Raw genomic sequence first — 24,936 nt, 5'->3', positions numbered from 1 at the left:
TAAAAAATTACTTTTTCTATCGTGATTAATAACAAAATATTAATTTTCAAATAACGTATATTCAACCAACTAAAACTCAAACAGCCTATTTTCTTCATTAAAGAAAAGTTTTAGTGAAATGCCCTTAAACACTCAAATAAACGATATCAAACAAGCTCGAAGCCATTTAGTTATGAATATGTGAAAGGAATGCATTCTCTATGAATTGATGGAAAACAGATAGGACTAAAGCTTAAAAACAAGAAAAAAAACACTTGGGTAAATGTTAAAAGACTGGCTCCCAATGGCAGCAGAATATTTTTACTTTAGTTAGTTTCCACTAAAATTTTATGTAAAGAAAGAACCCAAAGCAATTATGAACCTGCAAAAGCTTCAACAACATATATATGGCACCTGAGTGCTGACCCCATCAAAGGATTCTTGTTTTTGTGTTGTTGTGGCATGACTGAAACAATTTGTACTGCTCTCTTAACTTAAAACACAAACAAATTTAATTTATATCAATACAAAGTTAGCTTCTCTGCAGCTCTGTCTTTCTGGGGACCAAACAAATTATAATTTGCATTGTATAAGAACTTAAGAGTTACAATAATAATAATAATAATAATATAGCTTCCTAACTAGTTGATGCTTTGATCGATTCTAACATATGCTCAATTCTATACTTCATCACTGGCTGCCCGGACTTTGTTTTCTTCAGCATTTTCTCTTTCAAATCTTTTCTACGGGACTCAGCTCTTTCCCTTCCTTCCCTCTTTGCTTTAACAATTGCCTCCATTTCAGCTTTGGCCTTTTCATCTTCCTCACGCTTCCTCTCATACAATTCATTCAAGCTCCTTTCGCTCTTTCTGTTCTTCCTGTTCTTCTGGTAAGGTTTACTAGCTTCCTCCAATTTTTCTTCATGTTGTTCGTGTGGTATAACCAAGTTCTAAGGACATCAACATCAAACAAAGGAAAGCTATGAACAGATGGTAACAGTTGGTTGGTCCAAGGGGTTGAAAGAATCCTTACCTCCATTTTTGATATAGATGCAGATGGATCATTCTGCGGGTCTTGTTGCTTCAGTTTCTTATATTTGCGTATACATTTCGCATTTTTATAGAATTCTCTTTGCTTCTCTGGTTTAAAAAAAACAAAAATGGAAGGGCAAATATAAAATGAGATAAATTAACTGATCAAGAAATGATTTGTTGGGCAAAAGTACTTATAAGAACAAACTATCATGTTTTTACAACATCTATCTTCTTTCTCTCCTGTCTTTGGACATTATTGGGTGACATATTCAACATCAGTACTTCAAACTACTTGTTGGTTTGACATAAAACTAAAGATTTTTTTGAAAAGAAAAATCATTTCAGACAAATAGGGCTGTCTGGATAAAATTGAGGACTGATCTAACAACAACCATTTTTTTTTTTCAGAATCTTAAATTTTGCTCTACTCTTAGATTAGACAATGTTTTAACTTTTAACTAATAATCACAGAATCAAGTTAATATGGAGAAAAGAAAGCTACATAATGAAGAAGTGCTTACTACATGTAAATGCTTTTGTACTATTAATATCTTCTTTTTTATGCCTGAACAAAGCTACTGCTTAAAAAAATTATGTGCCTAAAACCGAATGAAAGGAATGTAACACTAGTAATGAGTAATGATATGTCATGGTAGCTGTAAGCCAAGTGATTTTCAAACATTTTAATTGTGTAACACAATGCATTTAAAGCTTGCCAAGACTACATAGTCCGGTAACAGCCAGATAATGCAGCCTTAATTAGTTTAGCACCCGGATTTTATAGTGAAAAATTCCACCCATACTCACCTTGTAGTCTCATTCTACTAAAAAGTTAGAATTCAAATTGTTAATAAGCTCCTAATCAAGCTAAAGTATAGAATCATGAATAGAATAATCTTGAAGTCCATTATTTACTTGAACAAAAGCTTCTGGGATTCACCTTATAAATTGATCAATTTCAGAAAGATACAGCTTGATCATAATATGCATGGAGGCGTACAAGCAGTTAAATTAATGCACAGGGTAACCAAGTCTTGCCACAGTAGAGTTACGATCAAATTCAAGAGATTATAAAGCTTTGAAACTCACTGATTAGAGAAGGGTTGTATTGATCATTCCTGGATTTGGCATTGACGAAGGCTTCAAGAGAGAGACCTCCTCCTCCCATCCTCTTTAGGTTTTTCTTCATCTTCTGATTCATCGTTCCAGGATGCTTGTTTGTCTGTCTGTTTCCAGTAGCATTATCTTCGGTGAGATGGCGCTTCATAACGAATACTAATAACAAAGAAAAATCAATCGTCGCAAAGATATTCAAACCCTAATCTTGGAAGTGAACTGTTTATGGTGACTGAAAATTGCACACAGATAGAGAGATCAAATCAGATTAAAATAATAATAATAATAATAATAATAATAATAATAATAATTTTATTTATCTATTAAGGCCGAGTGATATTTTAAACAGATCAGCCCATGTATTAAAAATAATGAATGGGCTCATTTCATAGGCCCTAAATGACTCAAATCTCTAGTTACAAAATTTAAGTTTTAAATAAATTTATAAATATAAATTCTATTAATTTATTATTATTACTTTTTAATAAGAAATTAATTCTCACTTGTTTAAATAAAAATAATTAAAACAACTGAAATATAGCTAAATTTATAAAATTTAAAATAATAATTGAGAATCAAAGCATTCGTATAATTTATTGAATATCATTCTACAAACAAAATCATTTGAATTCTATGACTAGAATAATGAGAAGACAGAACAAATAAATTAAATTGTATGAGTAAATTTTCTATCAAATATTAGGAACAATAATGAAATTATCTATTATTGCAACATAAAAAAATATCATAGAAAGGATTAATAACTATATTAGACCTATGACCAACTAATGAGAAATTCATGCAATTATTAGAAAGATACATACTTATAAGAGAATATCTGAAAAAAATAATTTGAAAATAAAATAAAAAACTTCAAATATAAAATTATTATCCTTTTATAACTAAGAAAAAATAGTGTATATAATAAAAAAACACGTATATAGACTATAGTAGTACACCACGAAAATTTTACGGACAAATACTAAGGTATTGTTCAATATTTAGTTTAAACCGAATATTCAATTAAAATTATATTCACCAAGTTCGAATTTTATTTTCAGTTTTCGAATCAAAATTTAAACCAATTCGAATTTAAATACAATTTTTAGTTTGTTTTTTAATTGAGTTTCAACTCGAAAACCAAATTAAAAATTAATTTATTATTATTATTTATTTTAATTATATATTTTATTATATTATATAATATATTAAAAAGCGAAAATTAAATTAGAATTCGGTTCGAATTTATTAAAATTGATTTGAATTTGGTTCGATTTTTAAATTGACTAAAATGAATTGAAGAACCCGAACTAAAGAACTTGAATAACCCGAAAATCGAATCGATGAACACCCTAACCAATATAATTAAGTTACATAGAATGTTGCATCGAATAAAATATAACATCAACTCAAATATAAATAACGAGTTAACCGCTAAACAATATGCAAAACTGAATGAACACAAACTCAAATATAAAAGGTGAAGAGAGAAATGATATACTTTAATTGAAACAACCACAACCAAAAAAAAATATCTATTGAAAGTTTATTTTCTTTTTATAAAAATAAATATATCTTCACGTATATTATATAAAGAAATAAAAGGAGAGGAATATGATACCTCTCTCTCTGTCTATACATGGAATAATAAAAGGAGAGGAGGAATCCATGAATGCAGAATAATTTGTAACACTTTTTATTCAACTTTCTTCAAAGGTAGCCACTATCCCTGCCCGACTCTTTTACATTCAAAAATCTCCATTTGTTGATGAAGAAAGAACACTATTACAATGTTGTCCCAAACAAATTAATTAAATTTCTTATTTTGAGTAAGTTTATTTCTCCATATACATAGTTGATTAGAATAACTACTGAATAAGAATATTACAATATTAGTTGATACTTAAATATATTTAAATTTTGACTAAGCCTAGATTAGATTGAATCTAAAAATAACATATACAAGATATTTAACAATAATTAAAATCAAGATCCTCAAAGTATGAATCTATTTTGTAACAACATACACATAAATACCAAATAGAGTAAAAGAGACAACCACTCAACATAATACAATACAACATACTACGCGTGGATATCGGATAAATGAGTAGTTCCCTAAGCAATTCCGATATGGGTAAAATAAGTATACAATAAAGCTGAAAACAAATTGAAAAAAAAGGAAGAAAAATACACAAGTACAAGGTAACCAACCATAGTATATTATATAATAAACCTGATTTCATTAACACATAGGCAATAATAAGACACAGATTCTTTTGTCTTAATCAGGGTGGTGATGGTGGTAATAAACACTAAGCATAAGAAGAAGTGGAGAGTCTGATAATACATACATATATAGATATATATAAAGCTTATTCTCAGTCCCCTAATAATTATTTGCTAGTTAAAATTCAAACATATAGCTTCAATAGTGGCATGAGAGAGCCACTGAGATGAAGGGACAAGATTTCCTGAGTCGAGCCCACAAACTTTCCGTCTATGAAAACTGCTGGCACGGCCCCACTGCAACCGAGCTTCACCAGGGCCCTCTCCATCTCCCTTCCTTCAGGGTCATGGTCTATCTCGTGGACTGCAGGCCTCACTCCAAGGTCATTAAACAGGACAGCAACTGAATAACACATACAACAGCTACTCTTACTGAAGATCACCACCCCTTTTTCTGATGCCAGACTCTTTATCTTTTCCATCAAGCTTAGTCCAAGGGGATTGGGGAGGAGGATGATGATGATGATGATAAGGAGGACTCTGCTTAAGGAAAAAATAACAAGTCAATTGTTATTTGAAAATCAGCTTGCGTTTTCCTACTCTATTTATAAAACTGGCTGAACTTTATTTAGATGCCACTTTTGCATGACGGGTGAGTTTGTTCCACAAAACACTGAACAAATTCCAAGATAAGTATTCCAGACAGATCTCTCAACACCTTTGATCTACGGACTGCATTCATTCAATCCTCTCATAATCTTCTTCATAGCTTGACCAACAAAGAGATCCGATGGTCCAACACAGTCCAGGGAACACGCGTAAGCACAGAGTGTAGGGTGGCACCATTTGTTCTGTTCGTTCAATTGTCAGGGTTTATTGTTATTTTGTGAGTCTTCAAGAAAACTCTGCCAAAGGTGAGATTGACAGATGGATTCTCTGATCACCAACATAAATATTCTGTGCAAGAGAGATCCCAAAGTTGTAATGCTTTCGGTGATTTTCATTATCTCTCTTGCTGAGCCCCACAAACTTTACTATATTCCTTCCCATGACTGAGCATAGGAGGCATTATATATAATATATATATATATATATATATATATATATATATATATATATATATATATATATATATATATGACAGCTCTGATCTGAATTGTAAAAACAGTTATGATAGAAGATGCTATTGCAGGCCCATTGCAAAATTTTACATTTTCAAAAATATAAAAGATATAATCTTTTATTGAATACATGAATCAAGAATTTGCATGTGTCTAAACTTCAAGATGAAATCTATAACCATAAAACATATTGGAAACAATCTTCCCCAATTATAAAATCCACAAAAGGGTACTTTTAGTTTATACACGAGCTTTCTAAAAAATGGACAAATATACCCTTCTTCCTTGTTAAACATTGCCCAACTATTACAATTTCTCTTCTTCCTTCTTTCTGTTAATGAAATTGGGCAATTTTGCAATTAATACAATGAAGTTCATGGGTATATTTGTCGTTTTATATTTACCCCTTTTGAGAAAGATTTTTTTATGCCATTTTTCCCATAAGAATATGTAACACCATGTCATTGATACCTATTGTCAATGAACCTATCACATTCCTATCCTTATGCATATGTTGCATGTTAAAGCCATCCATGAATAAGATTTGAATTTGAGTAGCCATATAATATATATACATATATTAAATATAAAGATGAAATAATTGTTTTCAAATTTCACAAGCTAAATCATAATTTCAACAAACCAATCAATAATTATGATGCAACTTGAAGAATCAAGACATCATTGGAGATTGGAATAAGCTGTTATTTCATATCACATATAATAAGTAGGACCTATCCCCTTATAGCCAAATTCTACATAAACAATAATGTCCTACTTACCTCATAGTGGCTTCATGGGAACCCTTGTGGACCAAAAACTGCTTCTCTTTTTATATGGAGGAATAATTGGGTCGAAGAAACAAGAAGTTTCTCGCATCTCCTTTCCGTTATTATCATAGCCCCGATAAGTCTACTCAGCAATTGGAACAGCTTTCCATGACATGCATGATGGTCACCTTTTGTTCCTTTAATATTCAATAACATGTGGCTGTAGCAAGTGAACGTAGGAAAAACAAAAAACCTTTCTTCTGGTAAAATACTGATAAGTAGTGGCAATTACACAATGATCCAGATGTAGCATTCCATTGTAACTAGACAGTAGTATATCTTCACTGCTTAGGGACCCGATATCTGGTGAATTATCCATGACTAGGATGAAACCAAATGGAGTTCTGGACTATATTCACTTGTTGAGAACTCAAGCCTGACAACAAGAAAGTTACACAAATTGAGGTTTTTCTAGTCAAGGAGATATTTCAAATGGAAATTAATTATATGCACTTTACAAACTGACTCATTTGGCACCTAATGTATTATAAATCAAGCAGTTATCTTTCTCTCCAAAGGAAATCATATTTTTCTTTTCTTTCTTCGCCTTGCCTCCTGAGTTTAGCTTGCTGCAGGGGTGTTCAATAGAGTTAATTCTAAGTATTTTTCAATAAAAAAGTAAGGGAGGTATTTTTCATATAGTAAATTCTTAAGAAAATTAACACTACAAAGAACTTCAAAATACATCAACTCTTTTCTGTTGAAACGCAGGATGAGTAAAAACGAAAACAGAAAAAGCTAGAAAATCCCTTTTTTTTTCCCAATTCACCAAAGACAAATAAAATGAACAGAAAATTTGTAAGATGGCAAAACATGTAAAAAAAGATATACATTTTTGTATTTCCCTTTTTACTTTTCAGTTTCCAAAATACATGGTACAAGAAAGAAAAAAACAGTTATTACATGGTTGTCCTTCCCCAAAATGACCTCTTCAACAAACCCAGTCACTAAACTTGGAAGAAAGAACAACCCGTTTGATACCGTGTTATTTTAACATGGTACCGGATATTGTTTCATGCTAACCTAGATGGAATCTAATTACAAGTGAACCAAAAGGTTTAACTACAACTAGAACCAAATAGCTTTGGCATCAATAAGCATTTGCTTGAGAGAGGTGTCAACATGGTGAGAGATGACATCCTTAGCTGACCCAATAAATTTACCACCAATAAACACAGCTGGGACAGAGGTACATCCTAGCATCCTTAGGGCTCGTTCTATTTCCCTCCCACCTTCCTCTTTGTCAAGTTCATAGATTTCAGGACTTGCACCCATTTCATAAAACAGTGTCTTAATACTATAGCACATAAAACAAGAGCTCTTGGTAATGATCACTGCAGCCTTCCTTGATGCCAACTCTTTAATCTTATCCATGCTATAAGCTTATAGATTACAATAACTACTTGAAAATTAATACAAGTAATAAAAGCACAAAGTAAAATATTGTGTTGGTCTGTCTTTGGTGACTCTAGCCTTTCATCACCCCATATTTATAGGTGCAGTTGGAAGAAGTGTGGGATGGATTTGTTTGAATGAAAACCAGAAAAAGTGAACCTCATAAAGATATTTCTTTGGATAAGAAAAACTGGCCTAATGATTTGCTTTATGGTGACTCATCATGTTTTAAACAAGTAGGCGCGTAGTCTACAATCAATTATCCATATTTGCTGTTGTTTCCGTACACCTGAACAGTCTTGACTTTATAACTAATATAATTAAGAGTGTGGATAGGTGCTAGGAAGGATATATTCTCTTCTAATCTTGTGTAAACACATCAGCCTAGAAGACAACTTTCGGAAAGAAATATTAATATTAATTTGGAAAGAGTAAGCTAAACATGCATGCACCAGTCATGATACGTGCACATGATTGATCAGAATCTTGTAGAGTCAACCTCATGACAATATTCTTGGCTTTGTCTATTGCATAATATTGATATCACATCAAAGATCTTGTCCCTTTCCTCTATCGAAGAGCTCAAGACAATCTCGATATGAAAAACAAATTAAAGGTGAAAAAAGTTTGATACACACATTATTCTATGTTCTCTTCTTTTCTCCAATTTTGTTCCTTCTCCTTCACTGATTGATGAATTTAGTTGCCATAGCAATTAATTGAGGTGAAAAACAAGACAAAGAGTTTATCTATTTTATTCCACTTGACATGGATAGTACCTGTCAGAATGAAAATAATTACAAGAATCTAGAGAAAGTGCATGAACAAATGAAAGCACTGAATGCACATAAACTTATCATGGATTAGTCTTGTGAAAGTATAAGGATTAGAATGTTATTATAGTAGAAGCAGTTAAATTGTAATATGAGCATCAACAATACAATCATTTTGTTTTGGTGTCAGTTTACAAATAATTTTTTTATCAGGACCCAGGTTAATAAAATTGAATATTTAAGAAAAGAGGTCATACTATTAATAGTTCAATAGCTTAATAGCATATAAGAGATAAAAGGATGGGAGAGAATGCAATACTCTAAAGGAATCTAAAAATGCAAATCTGATGTCAGCTGATGTGTTTTTGATATGCAAGAATCCTGTACCTCCTCCTCATGGATACCCATAAAGAGATAGCTATGTTATTTTAAAGAGAATTCAATATGTGTGAATTATCATGACCCTTGATCATCTGTTACATTCAATAAAGAAATATTAAAAAAACTGATATATCCTTAATTAACATAAAGGATGGAAACGCCCTTCCATTTCTTCATCAGAGTAAAAACACTACAATTTTCATAACGATCATTTGTTGTCTCCCCGATTATCATTGACTAAAAAAGTATAAGGAGCAATTATTAGTGTTAGAATGAACGTAGAGCAATTACTGAAACAGATCTACATGTGGGTATTGAAAGATAATAAATTAGGACAACAAAATACCCATACACTGACGCCTCTGAGCTATGGACTTCTTTACCTTGTAGCAGATTAGATTACCCATCATAAAATTTCTTGACAAAGGTGGGAAGATGATAAAGATCATAAAATTTCACTCTTTCCTGATAGTAGTTAAAGAGAGGAAGGTGAACAACTGCTTGTGAAAGATAGCCAACGAGAACAGAGTTCTGTTGTCATCCTTTTTTGGCTAATAAACATATCAATTCATTTTGAAATCTGTTAATTGGATTTGTGCAAACTCAAAAAACATAAAAATAAGGTACATAATAAGAAACGTCAGCATAGCTTGCCCTAGTATTCAAGAAATTAGTAATTTTCCCAAATGAAATTAGTTATACATATACAAAGGAACTTGAGACCTTAACAAGCAGACAAAACAGAAACTATTGTTTAATAAGCCAACAGCTTCACGAGCCAAGTTGATGTAATTCCATTAAGGACATTGATCTTTACAGATCAATGACTTCCCCACCCCATCTGAAACAAAACAAGTCTTACTTTTGAATTTCTTGGTCATGATCATAGCTTTATAGCAATCAGCAACTCTACAAATCAAACAGACAAACACTAGGTATGTTGTAAACCTTAACAGAGCAAAGTAAGCTAGCGATCTTCAGATAACAACAAGATGCAAAATATCCTTGGTTATCCTTCACATAACAAGTAGTAACATGTTGAAAACTGATATTGAGGAGTTTTTCCCCTGCACCTGTTAAGAGTTTTATGTAGAATAAAAACTTATTCATAGCACCACATGTAAATTTCAAATAGGGTGATAGACAATTGGATTCTACTGTAGTTATCTTTATGATGTTCAAGAAAAATTGTATTCTAATAAAGTATGTGATACAGCTTGTGAGAATGAAGCCAAAATAGCAGCTACCCTGGGAACTCTCATCTATATACACCATGATAGAAAACTGGATGTAATTTATTCAAACATGCATAGTTCTAACTTCTTAGTAGAATGTCAATGAATTCAAATAAAGTGAAATACAACACAACCCTTCTGAATCTATTCCATCATTTGTGAATATAGCCTTCCAAGATGCCACCATTCCCCTCAAGTTTAGCATTCATATTCCAGTTCTTCACTGCTCTCTTAACTGTAATCTTTGCCTGCTGTATCTCCTGTTCAGTGAACTTGTGTTCAACAATTCCCAATGGTCCAGGTTGTAGTACGTTTATAACAGTCTCCACCTCATTCTCTAATTGTCTGAAAATGCACATCATACTAGTTCTGTTGAGTTTCTGAAAAACAAGGAGTCGATGAACATAGAAAGAAAAGTAAAGGGGGAAGAATCAATATTGGGTGTTCGCTCTGTAAGATCGGTTATTTCCCGATCCAGCATATACCCACTAAGATTACCTCTGTAAACCTTTAAAGTCAGAAACAAAAGATCGCAAATACTATCATTCTCAGTTAAATCAACAAGTTTATCAGAAAAAACACTAGGAGCTCAAACTTTTACTAGACACAAAATTCATTAACAAATGTAGCACAACACTTTACATATGAAAGAAGATAGATATTATAATAGTGAAAGAAAGGTGCACCTGAACAAACGAGAGAAGGGCAGGGATCTGCGGAGTCTCTCCATAGACGAACCCATTTTCTTCTCTGAAACAACTGCCAAAAAAAATTTAACATTTTGGGCTACATTGTTTAAGCGGCCACCGCGCGATTTCGTGGTTTGGCGGTGGGCCTCAAACGCAGAAGCTTTCGTCAGCAAACCGGGTCTCCACGTCATCTCTCGGGTCGTAGGTAAATTTCGATCCGGGTCCGGTCGGTCCGTTAGTTTAATATTGTTCAGATCAAGGAAAGGAGCTAAGCCTATTTCTCCACCATTTGAATACGAAGAAAAAATCTATCTTTCTCGGTTTACTTTACTCACTTTTCTTTCTCTCTATATAGTGTGAATCACATTTGTTAATCAGAGACCCAAAGATTCTAATCTCTGTTCTTCGTGAGGTACCCATTCCATGTTACCTGCTTCATTTTTATAGAGATCGATGAATTGAGACTGGAATGGGTTGATTTTTTAATTATTTTTGCGGATGTTCCTCTCTAGTGTCAATATTACCATTGATAGGTTGCATATAGGGTGTTTTGCTGGGTTAGACCAATTTTATTGCCAAACAAGAGTTATCAGTCCTGCCTATACTAATAATAGAGTTATGAAGTAAGAATTTCTACCTTGTCTGGAAGTTTAGAGTCTTTATGCAAAAGGATCATATAGAGTTGATCAAGGCATCTAACCCCAACAAGCACGAGGGGCTGCAGCTTATAAGGAGCAAAGCCCTAGTTTTGAGTCGTTTGGGGGGAATTTGGTCCATTTTTCTGTTGTAATTTTTTTCAGGGATAAACTCATATTGTATTGTAGATTAATCCATGAGATATGATGTGCTATTTGGTTTTATTTGTTGAAATCAGAATGGCATAGTTACAGTATCAGGTGTCTTATGATGCTTAGCATATCAACTTGATATAAACTGGTTCAAGCTTCAATTTATGGTTAAGGAAGGACACATAAGGAATGAGAGTAGAAATATACAGAAAAGAGAAGAAAAAAAAAACTAATTAACCAACTTTCAATACCTTCACACAGTCAGTCATTCTTTTAACACAAATCATATGACAAAACATAAAACTATACACTCTTCCTTTTCTTGCTCATTGAGATTTGTGGCATCTCTTCTCCATGGTCAAGACACTGAATGACGCCTTCGCTTTGGTAACATAAGTCTTGATTCTGAATTGGTTTTGCCGCCAAAGGGCCTTAGCCTAAACAGGGCATTAAGTTTGCTTAGCTTCTTTGTGAATGACTTGAATAATCTGTTTGCTGGGTGTGTCTTTACCAGCTCCTGTTTCATGGAGACATGGTCTTTTTCCAAATCTGTTAGTCTCATTCTCATCCTTGCAACTTCCAGCTTCAGTTCTCGATTCTCTCTCCTAACACATGCGTAGTTATCTTTTGGTGAGATACATCCACTTCCTGCCCCACTTCCTGAACGTTGAGGGAATTGCCCGTTTGTGGACCCGAAGAAGAACTGGTTATGGCTGCTGCTCCCATTCATGGCATTCCGGAGCCTGATTTGCTCAAAGTATAGAACTTGGACTGCCATCTGAACTGGAAGCCTCTCGTTCTGAGCAGCATGGCTGCAAGCCTCTTGAGATAGTTTCTGGCTGTCAATTGTTTTGCATAGCCTGTATCGCTCCGAGTCTTTTATGTTAGGATGGACCTACAAACCGAAGTATAAATATTGATGTTAAAAGCCATCAAAGCCTAAGAGAATGCTTTTCCGGTTGTCTTTGAGTTTGATTGAATTCATTTAGGGAATCATTTACCTTAAGGAAGATATCTACAGCACGATACAGTCCATCACCCACTACCCGAGCATGGTCAGGAAGCAATTCAGCGAGTGCTGTGAACTTCGATGGCGTCAAGTTGGAATCAAGAGCAACTTCAGTTAGATAGCTGTCCATCAACTTTGATACCTTAAGGATTGATCTCTGTTTGGGAGATCCTGGGCTGTCAAAGTCGTAAATCATATCGCTTTCATCCCTCAAGCGGTTGTTATCATGATCGTCATCGTCCTCATCCAAATTCAAGAACATGGAGAAAATCCTCTGAATTGAATCCATGTCGTATATTGAGCTGTGATTGTTTCCGTTTGAATTTGCAGGAATGAGGATGTCTTCAAGAATGGCCTGGTCCAGCTGCAGCCCAATCCTTCTCTCTAGATCAGACCGGCAAGCAGTGGACACCGATGCAGTGATTGCTGATTTCAACAAGCTGGATAGAAAAGCAATTGGAATTGTTCCTTTTCTTGACATTGTAGGGAGTAAGTTAACTATGGTTTCGATTATGGTTCTTTGTTTCTTTTGCTGCTCCATTTCGAAAAAACCTCCTTTTCCCAACTGGGGTTCCCTAATAACCAACCCTTGGAGGGAATTTTGGGCATAATTGATCAAAATCCGTCCAATCATCTCCTGCTTGAGGCCCTTTGTTTTGACTGTTGAAATAACTCGTTGGAAGAAGTCGAGGCTCAGAACAGTTAGTGATTTCCCCCACCAGTCGGACGGTGTTTCTGGTTCCACAATAGGCACTGTTTTGGTAGAGAAATTACGCTCCAGTTTTGACAATCCAGAGGTGAGTTGCTCTTTGCATGCATTATTGGCTATGGAACTGATGATTCTATTAACCAGGTTGATCTCTTCAGCAATGGGCAGGAGAGATTCGCAACAATGGAGAACAGATATGGAGTTTGATATGCTGGGAAGAACATTCTCCTTCAGGTAAGCTTCTGTTCGAGCTTCTAGATTCTTTTCTGCATATTCTTCTGTCATTTCTAGGAAACTTGCTGCACAACGTAGATTAGCAACATTTGATTGTGTAATTTCAAGGTTCATTCCATAGCAAAACTTGGCTGCTATCTCGAATGTCTGTGCTCCTCCCGGAACAGATGAAAGATTTATCCTTGAAATCTTCGAATCTTTAGCATCTATTAAGAGTTTTCTTATCCTTCCAATTCTAGAAACAAGAGGGAACTGCAAGACAAAAACATTTAAGAAACCATTAATCAGCTTACAAGATTTTGGTGAGATTTCTAGCACAACCAAACAAAACCCCCCACAAAATGATTCATACCTTGTGAAGTGCAAAACTTGCTGTCCCAACTTCAACGGTGAGATCACTAGACACATCCGATATCGGCCTGCAAATTCAAACAAAAACATAAATATAAGAAGTTGAGCTGGATCATTTAAGGCCAAACAAAAGGAAAAAAGGGTAAATGACGCGAAGAAAGAATGTTAATTGTACATTCTCATTGCTTTGTGCTTGGTCATTCATGGATGTTGGTGAGCCCAAGTTTTAAATAATATTTGACATGAATGAAACCAATTGTGGAAAAAGATTCTGAACAATAATAGAGTTGAGTGGGTCTACTGAAGCTGTGTTCAAATTAGGCTGAGTTTTCCTTGACCTACTATTTGTGCTGAAATGACATATAGTTAGTCTAGTCTTATGGGTTTGGGAGTGAATGATATAGCTCAATTTGTATGGATTACCATTAGTAATGTTCTGATTAACATGAAAACATCTTGATTTGGAATAATATTCACGCCATAACTAACACATTAAAAAACTGATTACTGCATGCTTGGAGAACACTTAAGTCGGCATATATATGACATGTTTTTCTTTATTATAAACCAACAGTAGGTAGGTTTATTGTAGTAGAATTCACTTTTTTTTTTTTTTACCATTTTAAGCAGTAAAATTGTTAAGATATGTTAATAAAATGGAAAAAAAAAAACAGAATGGGACCCAAAGCCAAAGGGACCCTTTGTTCTAGATTAGAAAGATGCCTATGGTTGCTGATTCAAAGGCAAGACTCCCAAGTTTTGTCATATTAAAAAAATGTAACACCAATAAACATGACATTTCTCCTACCTGTGCTTAAGGTGGCCTTTAAAATGGAAGAAACATCATAATAATAGTCATCAACAGGTACTGATGCCAGTTAAGAAGGTTTGTGATGTAGATTGAATTTGAGAACATTCAGAATCTGGCCTCGTGCCCATGTCTTTTTAAGGAGAAAAAGACGAACTTGTGTTCCATCAATGGGTGGCCATACAATTTTATTCTTCTTCACATGATTAGTGTCTTTATTCTAAATTTACTATTTTACTGCAGCAAACAGTGCTAGAATAGAATATTTTTACCATTCAGTGATATGCCTTGTGCTTGAACTTGGTCTAAACGATCTCTTTCCTGAAATGCTTGGCTTCAGGTCAGCAACTATGGCAACACCCATCTTCTTCAAAACACAAAATCTTCACACACACACACACGCAGAGAGAGAGAGTTTCAAGCAACCCAACTCTCTCTCTATCTCTCTCCTCTTTTTGAGTGTGGGGGAAACACAGACGTGCATGGAATGGAAAATGCAGAAAGCTTAAAATTTAATGGGCAGGCTGGTTCAACAGAAATCTAACTTTTCATACATAATTTAACTCCCTGAGGCTGAGGGGATAGATTGATGATATAAAGTGTGAGATGACATGTTTTTGTTTTTGTGGGAGAGATTGCAGGATTCCGTCATGTTGCAATGCTTTAGGGGTCTGTAATCATGATGACTCTCGTCAAAGCAACCCAAAAAGTCTACCTTATAAAAATCCCTAAAATTATGTGTAAAGCTAACTTAAAGTTTGGGGGGACAATTAAGAAGCTGAGCTGTATAGCCTGCAATTGCATGCTATCATGATTAACCATTGCTAAGGAATTAAACACAGCTAATTAATAAATAGCCTAAATATTTGTATTATTAGTTTAAAATAGAGATAGATGCATATGTTAACTAACAGAATGACTAGGAAATTACACGTCCAAAACTGTCCCTGTGTACTCACAGTTTGAATAACAGGCTTGTTTCCTTTTTCCCCTGTGTTGTGTCCCTCTCTCAATCACATCCTCTTTTCCTTATGATATGATCACTCTAGACATGGAAAGTTTTCTAGTTAAAACTTTTTAATTGAGCAGTAAATTTTGAATAGCAAAAAGTTTTCACTTGAATGTTATTTGCTTCTTTATAAGATTGTGTATATATAGTAGAGTATAGTGGATCAACCTCTATAGGGTTTGATTCTTTTAGTACAGATCTGGATTCATTTCATGACAAGCTCTTGAAATAAATCATAAATTTACACATCCATTAGGGTTCTTACTATCATGTATCTAAATTAATTGTGGCAATTAATTATTATATCTCTCTATATATATATATATAGTTACAAAAATAGCTGAAAAATAAAAAAGAAAGTGTTAACTGTTTCATGATGAAGCTAGCTGTGTGGCTTGTTTGATTGGGTCAAGAAACATTTGAGTAGTGTTCCCACCCATGTCCCTGAATGAGGGGGGGAGATTTAATTTAATTCATTTAGGCATCATATATCTAATTATTAACCTAGGCTTCTAGGTGGTGGTGTGTCATTATCACTTTATCATAACTAGCTAGCTTGGATCCAATGTCAAAATTCTTATTTGAAAAAAAAAAGTAAGTTGGTGGGGTATATATATATATATATTTTTTAATGAATGCATATTTTAGGCAAATAATGGGCCATACTAACTTGCACGCCTAGCTTATTCTAAAACAAAACAAACTAATTGAACTTGAGTTTAATTAAAGGAATTGGCAATTGATTTGTCTTCTCCCTGTTTGTTTTGGTTAGATGAGTTTGAAGAAAGGTGACTAAAACACAGAAGCGGCGACTACCCGAGCTAATGATAAGGCAAGAGATTTATTTACCAAGGGTGTTTACTGTTTACTGTTTACTGCCACAATTGTTAAACTAAACATTTCATTCTATATACTTGCATATTATTACAGGTACCATAAAACAAACAAGATAGGGAAGGATCGAAGAGGTATGATATATAATTGTACCTGTGTTTGCTGGCTGGCTTGCTATTCATAGAATAGAATTGGACCACAACCTAATTTTATTATTAAGTACAATCTTGGACAGCAACAGCAGCAGATAATAATTTGGTATGATCAAATGAATTAGATAATACTTTTGCTTTACTAATTAATGTGGGCTTAATCATGAATGGCCTTAAATTAACATCTATGCCCTATGGGGAGGCAATCATTATCCTTTTTACCCCATCTTCCACTTTTATGATCCTTTTTATTACCCATTGCACTTTTATGAATCCTTTTATATTTCCATTTCACTTTTATGAATCCTTTTATATTTCTTCCCCTTTTTTACTAATTAAGGTACCAGATTGAAAACTGTTTACGGGTCAATAAATCACGCCAATCAATTGTACTGGTAACTTTCCAATTTCTGAAGAACAATGTGAAAAAAAAGGTAAAAAGTTCATTTGGAAATTGACTCAGATTAATTCTTTATCTACCAAATGAGTATCAGAAATCAGAATCCATGTGACAGTTTTAAACTTAAAGCAGCCGCATCTACAACATAAATTATTTTTAAATGCAATCTATCTTTATTTAGGATTTTGAATAAATTAAGGGTCGTTGAGCTTATTTCATAAATTGATTACTTAAATTTATTGTTTGAAAACACGTTAGTTTATGCTTGATCTGGATGGGTTTCACAAAGAAACTTCTAATGTTATCTTTTGTTTTTTTTTTTCTGAGTCTGGGTCAATCAACCCTCTGCATTAAGGGAGCCTTAATATGGAAGGCTAATAATAGATTAACACAAAATATCCAAATTAAATATGTCTCGAGAGGAGACCGAAAAAGCACACATCGGAGGGCAAACATTGTCGACCAAAGCAGTCATTCAGCTCCACATATCTAAAGGTTTTTGTTTACATATTTTCACTTTACGCCAAAAATCGAATGAATTGGATCACAACTAAGTGGATTGTTGAAGTTCATCATAGTGGTAAATGCATGCTTCACAGTTCATCATTATATGCAATGCTGAAAGTGGAGGAAAGAAGGAAAGTAGTATGCTGACAAAGAAAGAAGGTTAACTTGGGCTCATAAATAACACATAATGGAACAAGATAATTTTTCTTCCAAATAGAACAAACAAATCCTACTTATGAAGCACATTTGGTTCGTCTCTAGAAACCATGACTCGTAATGGGTTAAATGGATCAATTTAAACTTCATAGGGTAACATCTTTTGTTCCTTCACTCACAAAATCAACATTTCTTAGACATCACTTAAGAAGATTCTAAGGACTGGACCTTCTACTAGGAGCATGGTTAGTTACAAGATATGGTATGTGGTTGATACTTACTTTTGGCTCGATCCTTGGCACCAAGGTGCACACTTATTCCTTGTCAAGTTGGGATATTAATGTTTCTTGTCATGGTTTCAGATATTTGAAATGGAAGATGACATGGTTTCCTGATTAAGGAAAACAATATGAGATATTTGTATTCAATGTTGTGCTCTAGGAATTATGATTTTGTTGATTATTATGATTGGATATAAACTGAAAAGAAAAATATTGGTTCTCTTATGCTAAAACATATGATCTCTCATCATTAGTGGAGCTATAATCATCAATGTATGCATCTCTCTTTTGTATTTTTAGATACACATATTTAGTTAGCATCTAGAATGAAATAAATTTGACCGTCTTCGTAACAATAAGAACAACATGTTGAAAAAAGATCTAATCTAAACACACGATAAAGAAGATATAGAGATTGTAGGGAATTTCCCTCCTAATCAATCAAAGAACTTAAGAAATATAGCAGCAAGAAACCAATAAAACAACACAAGATTTGATATCGGAGTTCGACCCAAAAAAGATGGTCTACGTCTCCGTCGAGCTCTGTTACGAACTCGATTCCACTATCACAATTAAATGTTTCAGTTACACCTCGTTCTTTATATATATCACTCACACCTCTAAAATTTCTTACACTCTTGTGTGAATTACTCATATATATATATATATAAACAACTTGTCCTAACTAACTTAACAAACTTAAGCCTTTGACACTTTAGTTAGTTGGGCCTATTAAATTTGGGCCTGACCCATCAACTCAATTTCAACAATCTCCACCTTGAGTTGAAGGGTCCTTCTCTTGTTCTAGTGAAATCGAATATGTTCATCACTTCATTGCTCGAAGCCTTCATTGCACTAAATCTCTTGAACTCTAAGCAAATCCAAACAATGTCTGAATTTACTTAGAGGTAGTACCTTGGTTCCAACATCAGCCGGGTTATCTTCTGTTCCAACCTTGTTGATTGAAACCACCCCTTTTGCTATCTTTTCTCGAATGAAACGGTGCTTGATATCCACGTGTTTTGTTCTGTCATGGAACACGGGATTCTTGCACAAGTGTAGTGCACTTTGGCTATCTGTGAACACCGTCGCAGGTCCTTCGAACACCTTCAGTTCTTGCAGCAGACCCTGAATCCACATTGCTTCCTTTACAGCTTCAGTTGCTGCGATATATTCGGCTTCTGTTGTTGATAAGGCCACTACTGATTGCAACTGGCTCTTCCAACTGATACAGTTACCGTTCACCAAAAAATAGAAAGCCGAAGTTGATTTCCTTGAGTCTTTATCTCCTGCATAGTCTGAGTCCACGTAACCAATTACACTAACATCTGCTCCACTTCTTTTCTTGTAACATATCCCCACATTAGTAGTCGAGGCTATGTATCTTAGTAACCACTTCATTGCAAGCCAATGTTCACGGCCTGGACTTGCCATAAACCTGCTCAAGACACTAATCGCATGTGCCAAGTCTGGCCTGGTACAGACCATTGAGTACATCACAGACCCAACTGCACTTGAATACAGAATCTTTTCCATGTAAGTCTGATCTGACCTGGTTTTTGCCGAGTTCACAGACGACATCAGATACTGATTCGTGATCGGCAACTTTGCTGGCTTGGCTCCTCGAATTTCGAACTTGTCAATCACCTTCTTGAGATACCCTTGCTGGCTGAGAGTCATTACACCATTCTTCATGTCTCTCTTAATCCTTATCCCAAGAATCTTAGCAGCTTTGCCTAAGTCCTTCATATCGAACTCAGAACTTAGAACAATTTTCAACTTCTTCACACTTGAAGCTTCTTTGCTGATTAGTAGCATATCATCTACATATAGCAGAAGATAATCAGCTTCAAGTATATTCTTCCCTCTAAAGTATAAACAAGTATCATAGCTACTCCTCATAAAGCCTTGTTGAGTAATAAACGCATCAAACCGTAAATACCACTGCCTTGGTGATTGTTTGAGTCCATACAACGACTTCCTAAGCAAACACACCATGTTCTTTTCTTGCTGAACTTTGAACCCTTCTGGCTGCTCCATGTAGATGGTTTCCTCTAAATTTCCATGAAGAAACGCAGTCTTAACATCCATCTGTCTTAACTCAAGATCGAACTGAGTTACCAGCGAGAGCATTATCCGAATTGTTTTGTACTTAACAACTGGTGAGAAGATCTCATTATAGTCCACTCCTTCCTTTTGAGAGAACCCTTTAGCAACTAATCTTGTTTTGTACTTGACCCCCTCCTGAATCGAAATACCTTCCTTGATCTTATAGATCCACCTGCACTTGATTACAGATTGTTTGACAGGCCTTGGAACATTCTCCCAAGTTGAATTCTTATAAAGTGAATTCATTTCTTCCTTCATAGCTTCCATCCACTTGGATCTATCACTAGAACTTAAAGCCTCTTTGAAATCTTCCGGCTCAGTTTTGTCTAACTCAACTGCTGTCATAAACGCATATGCCAACATATCGGTATAAGCTGAGAACCCATACCTCTGGATGGGTTTTGGTTGCCTCCTTTCCCTGTCCCTTGCGAGTTGATAACTAGCTTCCGACTGAGCTGTAATTTCCTCGTCTTGTGCCACAACAGGTTCAACATCTGTACCAGTAAATTCCTCCTGATTATCAGCAACCATTTCAGTGTTTTGATCTGAAATCAATGGCTCCACCTGACCATGATCCCCTGCATTAATCTCCACTTGACCAGTCCCCTGCTCGCTTTTACCCAAGTCACCTTGATTAGATTGATTCTGAGAGAGACACACAAACTCCTCTTCATTGAATACTACGTCCCTGCTGTTTATGGTTTTAAAACCACCAGACTGTTTTAACCACAACCTATAACCTTTCACTCCTTGAGGATACCCAAGAAACACACACTTCACACTTCTTGGCTCTAATTTGCCTTCTTTTTGATGAGCGAAGGCTGTACATCCAAATTGTCTAAGATGAGACAAATCTGGAGGTTTACCTGTCCACATTTCTTCAGGAGTTTTGAACTCAATTGCTGTCGACGGACATCGATTCACCAAATATGCTGCTGTCATTACAGCTTCTCCCCAGAAAGACTTGGACAAACCTGCCCCGAAAAGCATGCATCGAGACTTATCTAACAAAGTCCGATTCATTCGCTCAGCAACGCCGTTTTGCTGGGGTGTGGATCGAACTGTTCTATGTCTTTGAACCCCTAGCTCACGACAATGACTATCAAACACTTCGTTGCAAAACTCTAACCCATTATCTGTTCTTAGGATCTTTAATTTTCTACCTGTCAGATTCTCAACCAAAGTCTGCCATGTTTTGAACTTCTCAAAAGCATCACTTTTGTGTTTCAATAGATAAACTCATACTTTACGAGAATAATCATCTACGATTGACAAGAAATACGAGTTACCTCCATGCGTCGATGTTTTCTCAGGACCCCATAAGTCTGAATGGACATACTCCAACACGCCCTTGGACTTATGAACCCCGGTCTTAAATTTCTGCCGATGCTACTTGCCTAACACGCAATGCTCGCAAAAGTTTAGACCATTGACTCTATCTGAGCCTAATATATTCTTGTCGCTGAGAATCTGCAAACCCTTCTCACTGATGTGACCGAGCCTCCAATGCCATATCGTGGCCTTCCTGTCTTCATCTGAAACTATAAGTGCAGACTGTCTCGACACAGTTTCACCAATCAGCTGATACAAACCTTCTTGCTTGATACCTTGCATCATTAACCTGTTTTCCTTCATTATCTTCATCTTCCCCGACACTATCTGATTTGTGTATCCCAAGTCATCAAGAATCCCGAGAGAGACGAGGTTTCGTGACAGCTGAGGCACGAACCTGACTTGTTTCAGAACCCTTACAACACCATCGAACATTTTTATGCTGACATCTCCAATACCTTCTACTTGACATGCATTACTATTTCCCATCAGCACCTTGCAACCACTCAGTTTCTGGAAATTAGAGATCCAATCTTTTCTGTACGTCATGTGGAAAGTACAACCGGAATCAAGAACCCAGTCCCTCCTAGTATCTTCCATTGACGCCATTAAGACCTCTCCACTATCATAGCCATCACCATAATTCGCTGATTCTTTAGTCTTCACTTGCTTTTTCTTGTTATCTTTTAGCCAACTATAGCAGTGGTTTCGAAGATGACCAACCTTTCCACAATGATAGCATTTTCTTGTTTCCGTAGATTCTGATTGTGATGTTTTGCTTTTATTGTCTTTCGATTTGTTATTGGTGCGAGGTTGCCCTTTGAAGAAGTTTTTCCCTTTGGCCATATAATTCTCACCATTCGAACTCGCTTTCTTTTCTGTTCTTAATTCCAGCTCTCTCGACTTCAATGCCGAAATCACCTCTTCAAGAGTGATACTTGTTCGTCCATATTTGATTGCATTACGGACTTCTTTGTAGGATTCGGGAAGAGAGTTGAGGATTATTATTGCCTGGTTTTCATTGCTCATTGTTTCGTTCTCGCTTGAGTTTGCCAACTCGATATTGAGTTTCAAGAACTCATCAAGATTTTGAGTAAGAGTCTTTTCTTGCATCATCTTGTAACTGAACAACCTTTCCTTCAAGTAAATCTTGTTGATCAAAGATTTGGATTGGAACAGCTCGTCTAGGCGCCTCCACATCGATGTCGGAGTCTTCTCATTGTCTATCAACCGGATTACAGAATCTGAGAGATGGAAAATGATTGTACCAATCGCTGTCTCTGTCATCTCGATCTTTTGATCTTTATTCATCTCTAGTGGCCATGAGACTGGTTCTTCTAGAGTTCGCAGAAGATGCTGCTGTGTCAAGAGAGCCCTGATTTTCCGCTGCCAAATGCGAAAATCTCCATTGCCATCGAATTTGTCAATGTCAGTCTTCATGCTTGAGATGGACTGCCACTGGAATTCCCAAGGTACTGTTTTCTGTGTTGATCTCTTTCTTGTATAATATTGAACCTTGTCCACTTTGTCTCTTTATGCGCCTGAGCCGGAATCTTCCTTATCCGTATCACTAGCCAGCATTAAAGACCTTTCCAAGATTCCTCAAGATTCTTCAAGATTGATTCTAATCTTGCCCAAACCGAGCTCTGATACCACTGTAGGGAATTTCCCTCCTAATCAATCAAAGAACTTAAGAAATATAGCAGCAAGAAACCAATAAAACAACACAAGATTTGATATCGGAGTTCGACCCAAAAAAGATGGTATACGTCTCCGTCGAGCTCTGTTACGAACTCGATTCCACTATCACAATTAAACGTTTCAGTTACACCTCGTTCTTTATATATATCACTCACACCTCTAAAATCTCTTACACTCTTGTGTGAATTACTCATATATATATATATAAACAACTTGTCCTAACTAACTTAACAAACTTAAGCCTTTGACACTTTAGTTAGTTGGGCCTATTAAATTTGGGCCTGACCCATCAACTCAATTTCAACAGAGATAAAGTGGTAAAAAATAATAAAGAACATAAGATATAACGAGGTTCGACCAATAATGCCTACATCCTTGGGGAGTCGTCCATTCTTTTGATTTTCTATGAAATAATTGTCCAAGTAACCATAGGTTACAATGTCTCTATTTATAGGAGTACATTAAAAGTCAAAAGACTAAATTATTACTCCTAAGTCTAATAAAAGTTTAAAGCCCAATTATAATATATAAACTCTAATAAAATATGAGTTCAAAACCCAACAATCTCCACATTGGGAGAATACCGTGCTTATTGAGATGTGATGAATAAATTACAAATCTCCACATTGACGAATTTCATTTCCCTTGAGAAATACACGAGACGTACTCATCAATCTCCACCATGACAAAAGTCAAGCCATCAAAAAATAAGTGAGTTCAACACTTCAATCTTCACCTTTGCTCGAGCCATTATCAAATAACTTTTCGTACCTCCACTTCCACTCAAGAGCCCTTAGAAGAATAACAATCTCCACCATCATGTATATCGCACCATCAAAATGTTATGAGCCACACATCAATCTTCACTACTCGAGTCATTCCCAAGATAAATCATTATACCTCCACTTCCGCTCAAAAACCCCTTAGAAGATAAAATCATAGAGTTTATAATACCAAATAAATTTGGTTAACCACGTTATTTCAACGACGAGAGACATTTAACAACTCTTCCCAATCTTTGTTCATACCCATTGACATATGCGGAAACTAGAATTAACAATTCTTTATTATGTCAAAATAATCTTTACATTGTTTGTCACAAACTGAGTGTCTTATTTTTTCAAATCCAACAATCGACTGAAACCAAAATACCGAATAGACCCAAAGACGTACTTTCATCGTCTACTTTTTCAAAATCAGATATCTATAAAAAATTGAGGACACCCAAAAACGAACTTTCACCGTCTACTTCCTCAAAATAAGATATTGATTGAAAGCGAGAAGACCCAAGACGAACGATTATTGTCTACTTCATAACAAATAAATTAGACTACCACGACATCTCTTTTCTCTAGCTCAAGATCTGACAAAGTATGTCACCCATCTTGCCTTGAACGTTGCATACTCAACCAACTTGAACTTCATACTTCTCCTTTAACAAATTAGTTTGCAATCTTCTAGTTTCTTGAACCCAAAAACGCCCAAAAATCCAAAAATATTATTTCAAAATTCACTATCTCTCTTCAATTGTCTTCACCAATGCTTCAAATGATCATCTAGTTTCTTTGAAAGAAATCGAATATCCTTCCATTTGAATTGATCGAACCTTTCATCTAGCCCTTTTTCATTACTAGAAATCTCATTCAAGGTCTCAATCATCACATTCATTTAATCTATGATCCACAATGTATAGACAATTAAGATAGAACAAAAAAAGTAACAAAATCATCACCTTCGAATTAACCAAGTCTCCCATCTAGCCCTATTTCATGAC

The 24,936-nt window shown here is 35.2% G+C and overlaps 5 protein-coding genes and 1 long non-coding RNA gene across 7 annotated transcripts; 1 reads left to right on the top strand and 5 right to left on the bottom strand.

The window, feature by feature from the left end:
* Positions 1 to 446: 446 nt before the first annotated feature.
* LOC124931266 (stress response protein NST1) lies at positions 447 to 2,388 on the bottom strand. Its single transcript, XM_047471696.1, has 3 exons — positions 2,103 to 2,388; positions 1,012 to 1,118; positions 447 to 928 (listed from the first exon to the last, which is right to left on the bottom strand). Exons 1-3 carry the CDS (start codon positions 2,278 to 2,280, stop codon positions 617 to 619), a joined length of 597 nt encoding a protein of 198 aa, XP_047327652.1. The 5' UTR covers positions 2,281 to 2,388; the 3' UTR covers positions 447 to 616.
* Positions 2,389 to 4,328: 1,940 nt separating this feature from the next.
* LOC124929566 (glutaredoxin-C13-like) lies at positions 4,329 to 4,914 on the bottom strand. Its single transcript, XM_047469960.1, has one exon. The coding sequence runs from the start codon at positions 4,838 to 4,840 to the stop codon at positions 4,544 to 4,546; it is 297 nt and encodes a 98-aa protein (XP_047325916.1). The 5' UTR covers positions 4,841 to 4,914; the 3' UTR covers positions 4,329 to 4,543.
* Positions 4,915 to 7,125: 2,211 nt separating this feature from the next.
* Positions 7,126 to 9,999, bottom strand: LOC124929565 (glutaredoxin-C11-like). The gene has a single exon (XM_047469959.1). It carries the CDS (start codon positions 7,681 to 7,683, stop codon positions 7,378 to 7,380), a length of 306 nt encoding a protein of 101 aa, XP_047325915.1. The 5' UTR covers positions 7,684 to 9,999; the 3' UTR covers positions 7,126 to 7,377.
* Positions 10,000 to 10,132: 133 nt separating this feature from the next.
* LOC124929567 lies at positions 10,133 to 10,926 on the bottom strand. The gene is made up of 2 exons (XM_047469962.1): positions 10,780 to 10,926; positions 10,133 to 10,438 (listed from the first exon to the last, which is right to left on the bottom strand). The coding sequence occupies exons 1-2, from the start codon at positions 10,833 to 10,835 to the stop codon at positions 10,246 to 10,248; spliced, it is 249 nt and encodes an 82-aa protein (XP_047325918.1). The 5' UTR covers positions 10,836 to 10,926; the 3' UTR covers positions 10,133 to 10,245.
* Positions 10,927 to 11,774: 848 nt separating this feature from the next.
* Positions 11,775 to 15,098, bottom strand: LOC124932527 (BTB/POZ domain-containing protein At1g03010-like). Of its 2 annotated transcripts, none has more exons than XM_047473176.1 (4): positions 14,954 to 15,098; positions 13,875 to 13,941; positions 12,572 to 13,774; positions 11,775 to 12,465 (listed from the first exon to the last, which is right to left on the bottom strand). In XM_047473176.1, the coding sequence occupies exons 1-4, from the start codon at positions 15,043 to 15,045 to the stop codon at positions 11,929 to 11,931; spliced, it is 1,899 nt and encodes a 632-aa protein (XP_047329132.1). In that variant the 5' UTR covers positions 15,046 to 15,098; the 3' UTR covers positions 11,775 to 11,928. The 2 variants fall into 2 exon arrangements, with proteins under 2 accessions (XP_047329132.1, XP_047329133.1); XM_047473177.1 differs by lacking the exon at positions 14,954 to 15,098 and adding an exon at positions 14,049 to 14,115.
* LOC124932528 lies at positions 13,391 to 15,672 on the top strand. Its single transcript, XR_007098750.1, has 2 exons — positions 13,391 to 13,522; positions 15,022 to 15,672. It is a non-coding gene; the product is annotated as an uncharacterized LOC124932528 (long non-coding RNA).
* Positions 15,673 to 24,936: the final 9,264 nt, after the last annotated feature.

The sequence above is a fragment of the Impatiens glandulifera genome, chromosome 3, assembly GCF_907164915.1.
Source record: "Impatiens glandulifera chromosome 3, dImpGla2.1, whole genome shotgun sequence".
Taxonomy (NCBI): Eukaryota; Viridiplantae; Streptophyta; class Magnoliopsida; order Ericales; family Balsaminaceae; genus Impatiens; species Impatiens glandulifera.
The sequence above is the reverse complement of the archived record's forward strand: the minus strand, read 5'-3'. Positions and strand labels throughout refer to the sequence as shown.

Excerpts from the sequence above, each read along its gene's own strand:
- LOC124931266 (XM_047471696.1), bottom strand. The coding sequence starts at position 2,280 with ATGAAGCGCCATCTCACCGAAGATAATGCTACTGGAAACAGACAGACA. Across the intron at positions 1,119-2,102 it reads ATACAACCCTTCTCTAATCA|AGAAGCAAAGAGAATTCTAT; the intron begins GTGAGTTTCAAA and ends TTTTTAAACCAG. Across the intron at positions 929-1,011 it reads CATCTATATCAAAAATGGAG|AACTTGGTTATACCACACGA; the intron begins GTAAGGATTCTT and ends TGATGTCCTTAG.
- LOC124929566 (XM_047469960.1), bottom strand. The coding sequence starts at position 4,840 with ATGGAAAAGATAAAGAGTCTGGCATCAGAAAAAGGGGTGGTGATCTTC.
- LOC124929565 (XM_047469959.1), bottom strand. The coding sequence starts at position 7,683 with ATGGATAAGATTAAAGAGTTGGCATCAAGGAAGGCTGCAGTGATCATT.
- LOC124929567 (XM_047469962.1), bottom strand. The coding sequence starts at position 10,835 with ATGGGTTCGTCTATGGAGAGACTCCGCAGATCCCTGCCCTTCTCTCGT. Across the intron at positions 10,439-10,779 it reads CCCTTCTCTCGTTTGTTCAG|ACAATTAGAGAATGAGGTGG; the intron begins GTGCACCTTTCT and ends GTGCATTTTCAG.
- LOC124932527 (XM_047473176.1), bottom strand. The coding sequence starts at position 15,045 with ATGGGTGTTGCCATAGTTGCTGACCTGAAGCCAAGCATTTCAGGAAAG. Across the intron at positions 13,775-13,874 it reads CAAGTTTTGCACTTCACAAG|TTCCCTCTTGTTTCTAGAAT; the intron begins GTATGAATCATT and ends TTTGTCTTGCAG. Across the intron at positions 12,466-12,571 it reads CTGTAGATATCTTCCTTAAG|GTCCATCCTAACATAAAAGA; the intron begins GTAAATGATTCC and ends TTCGGTTTGTAG.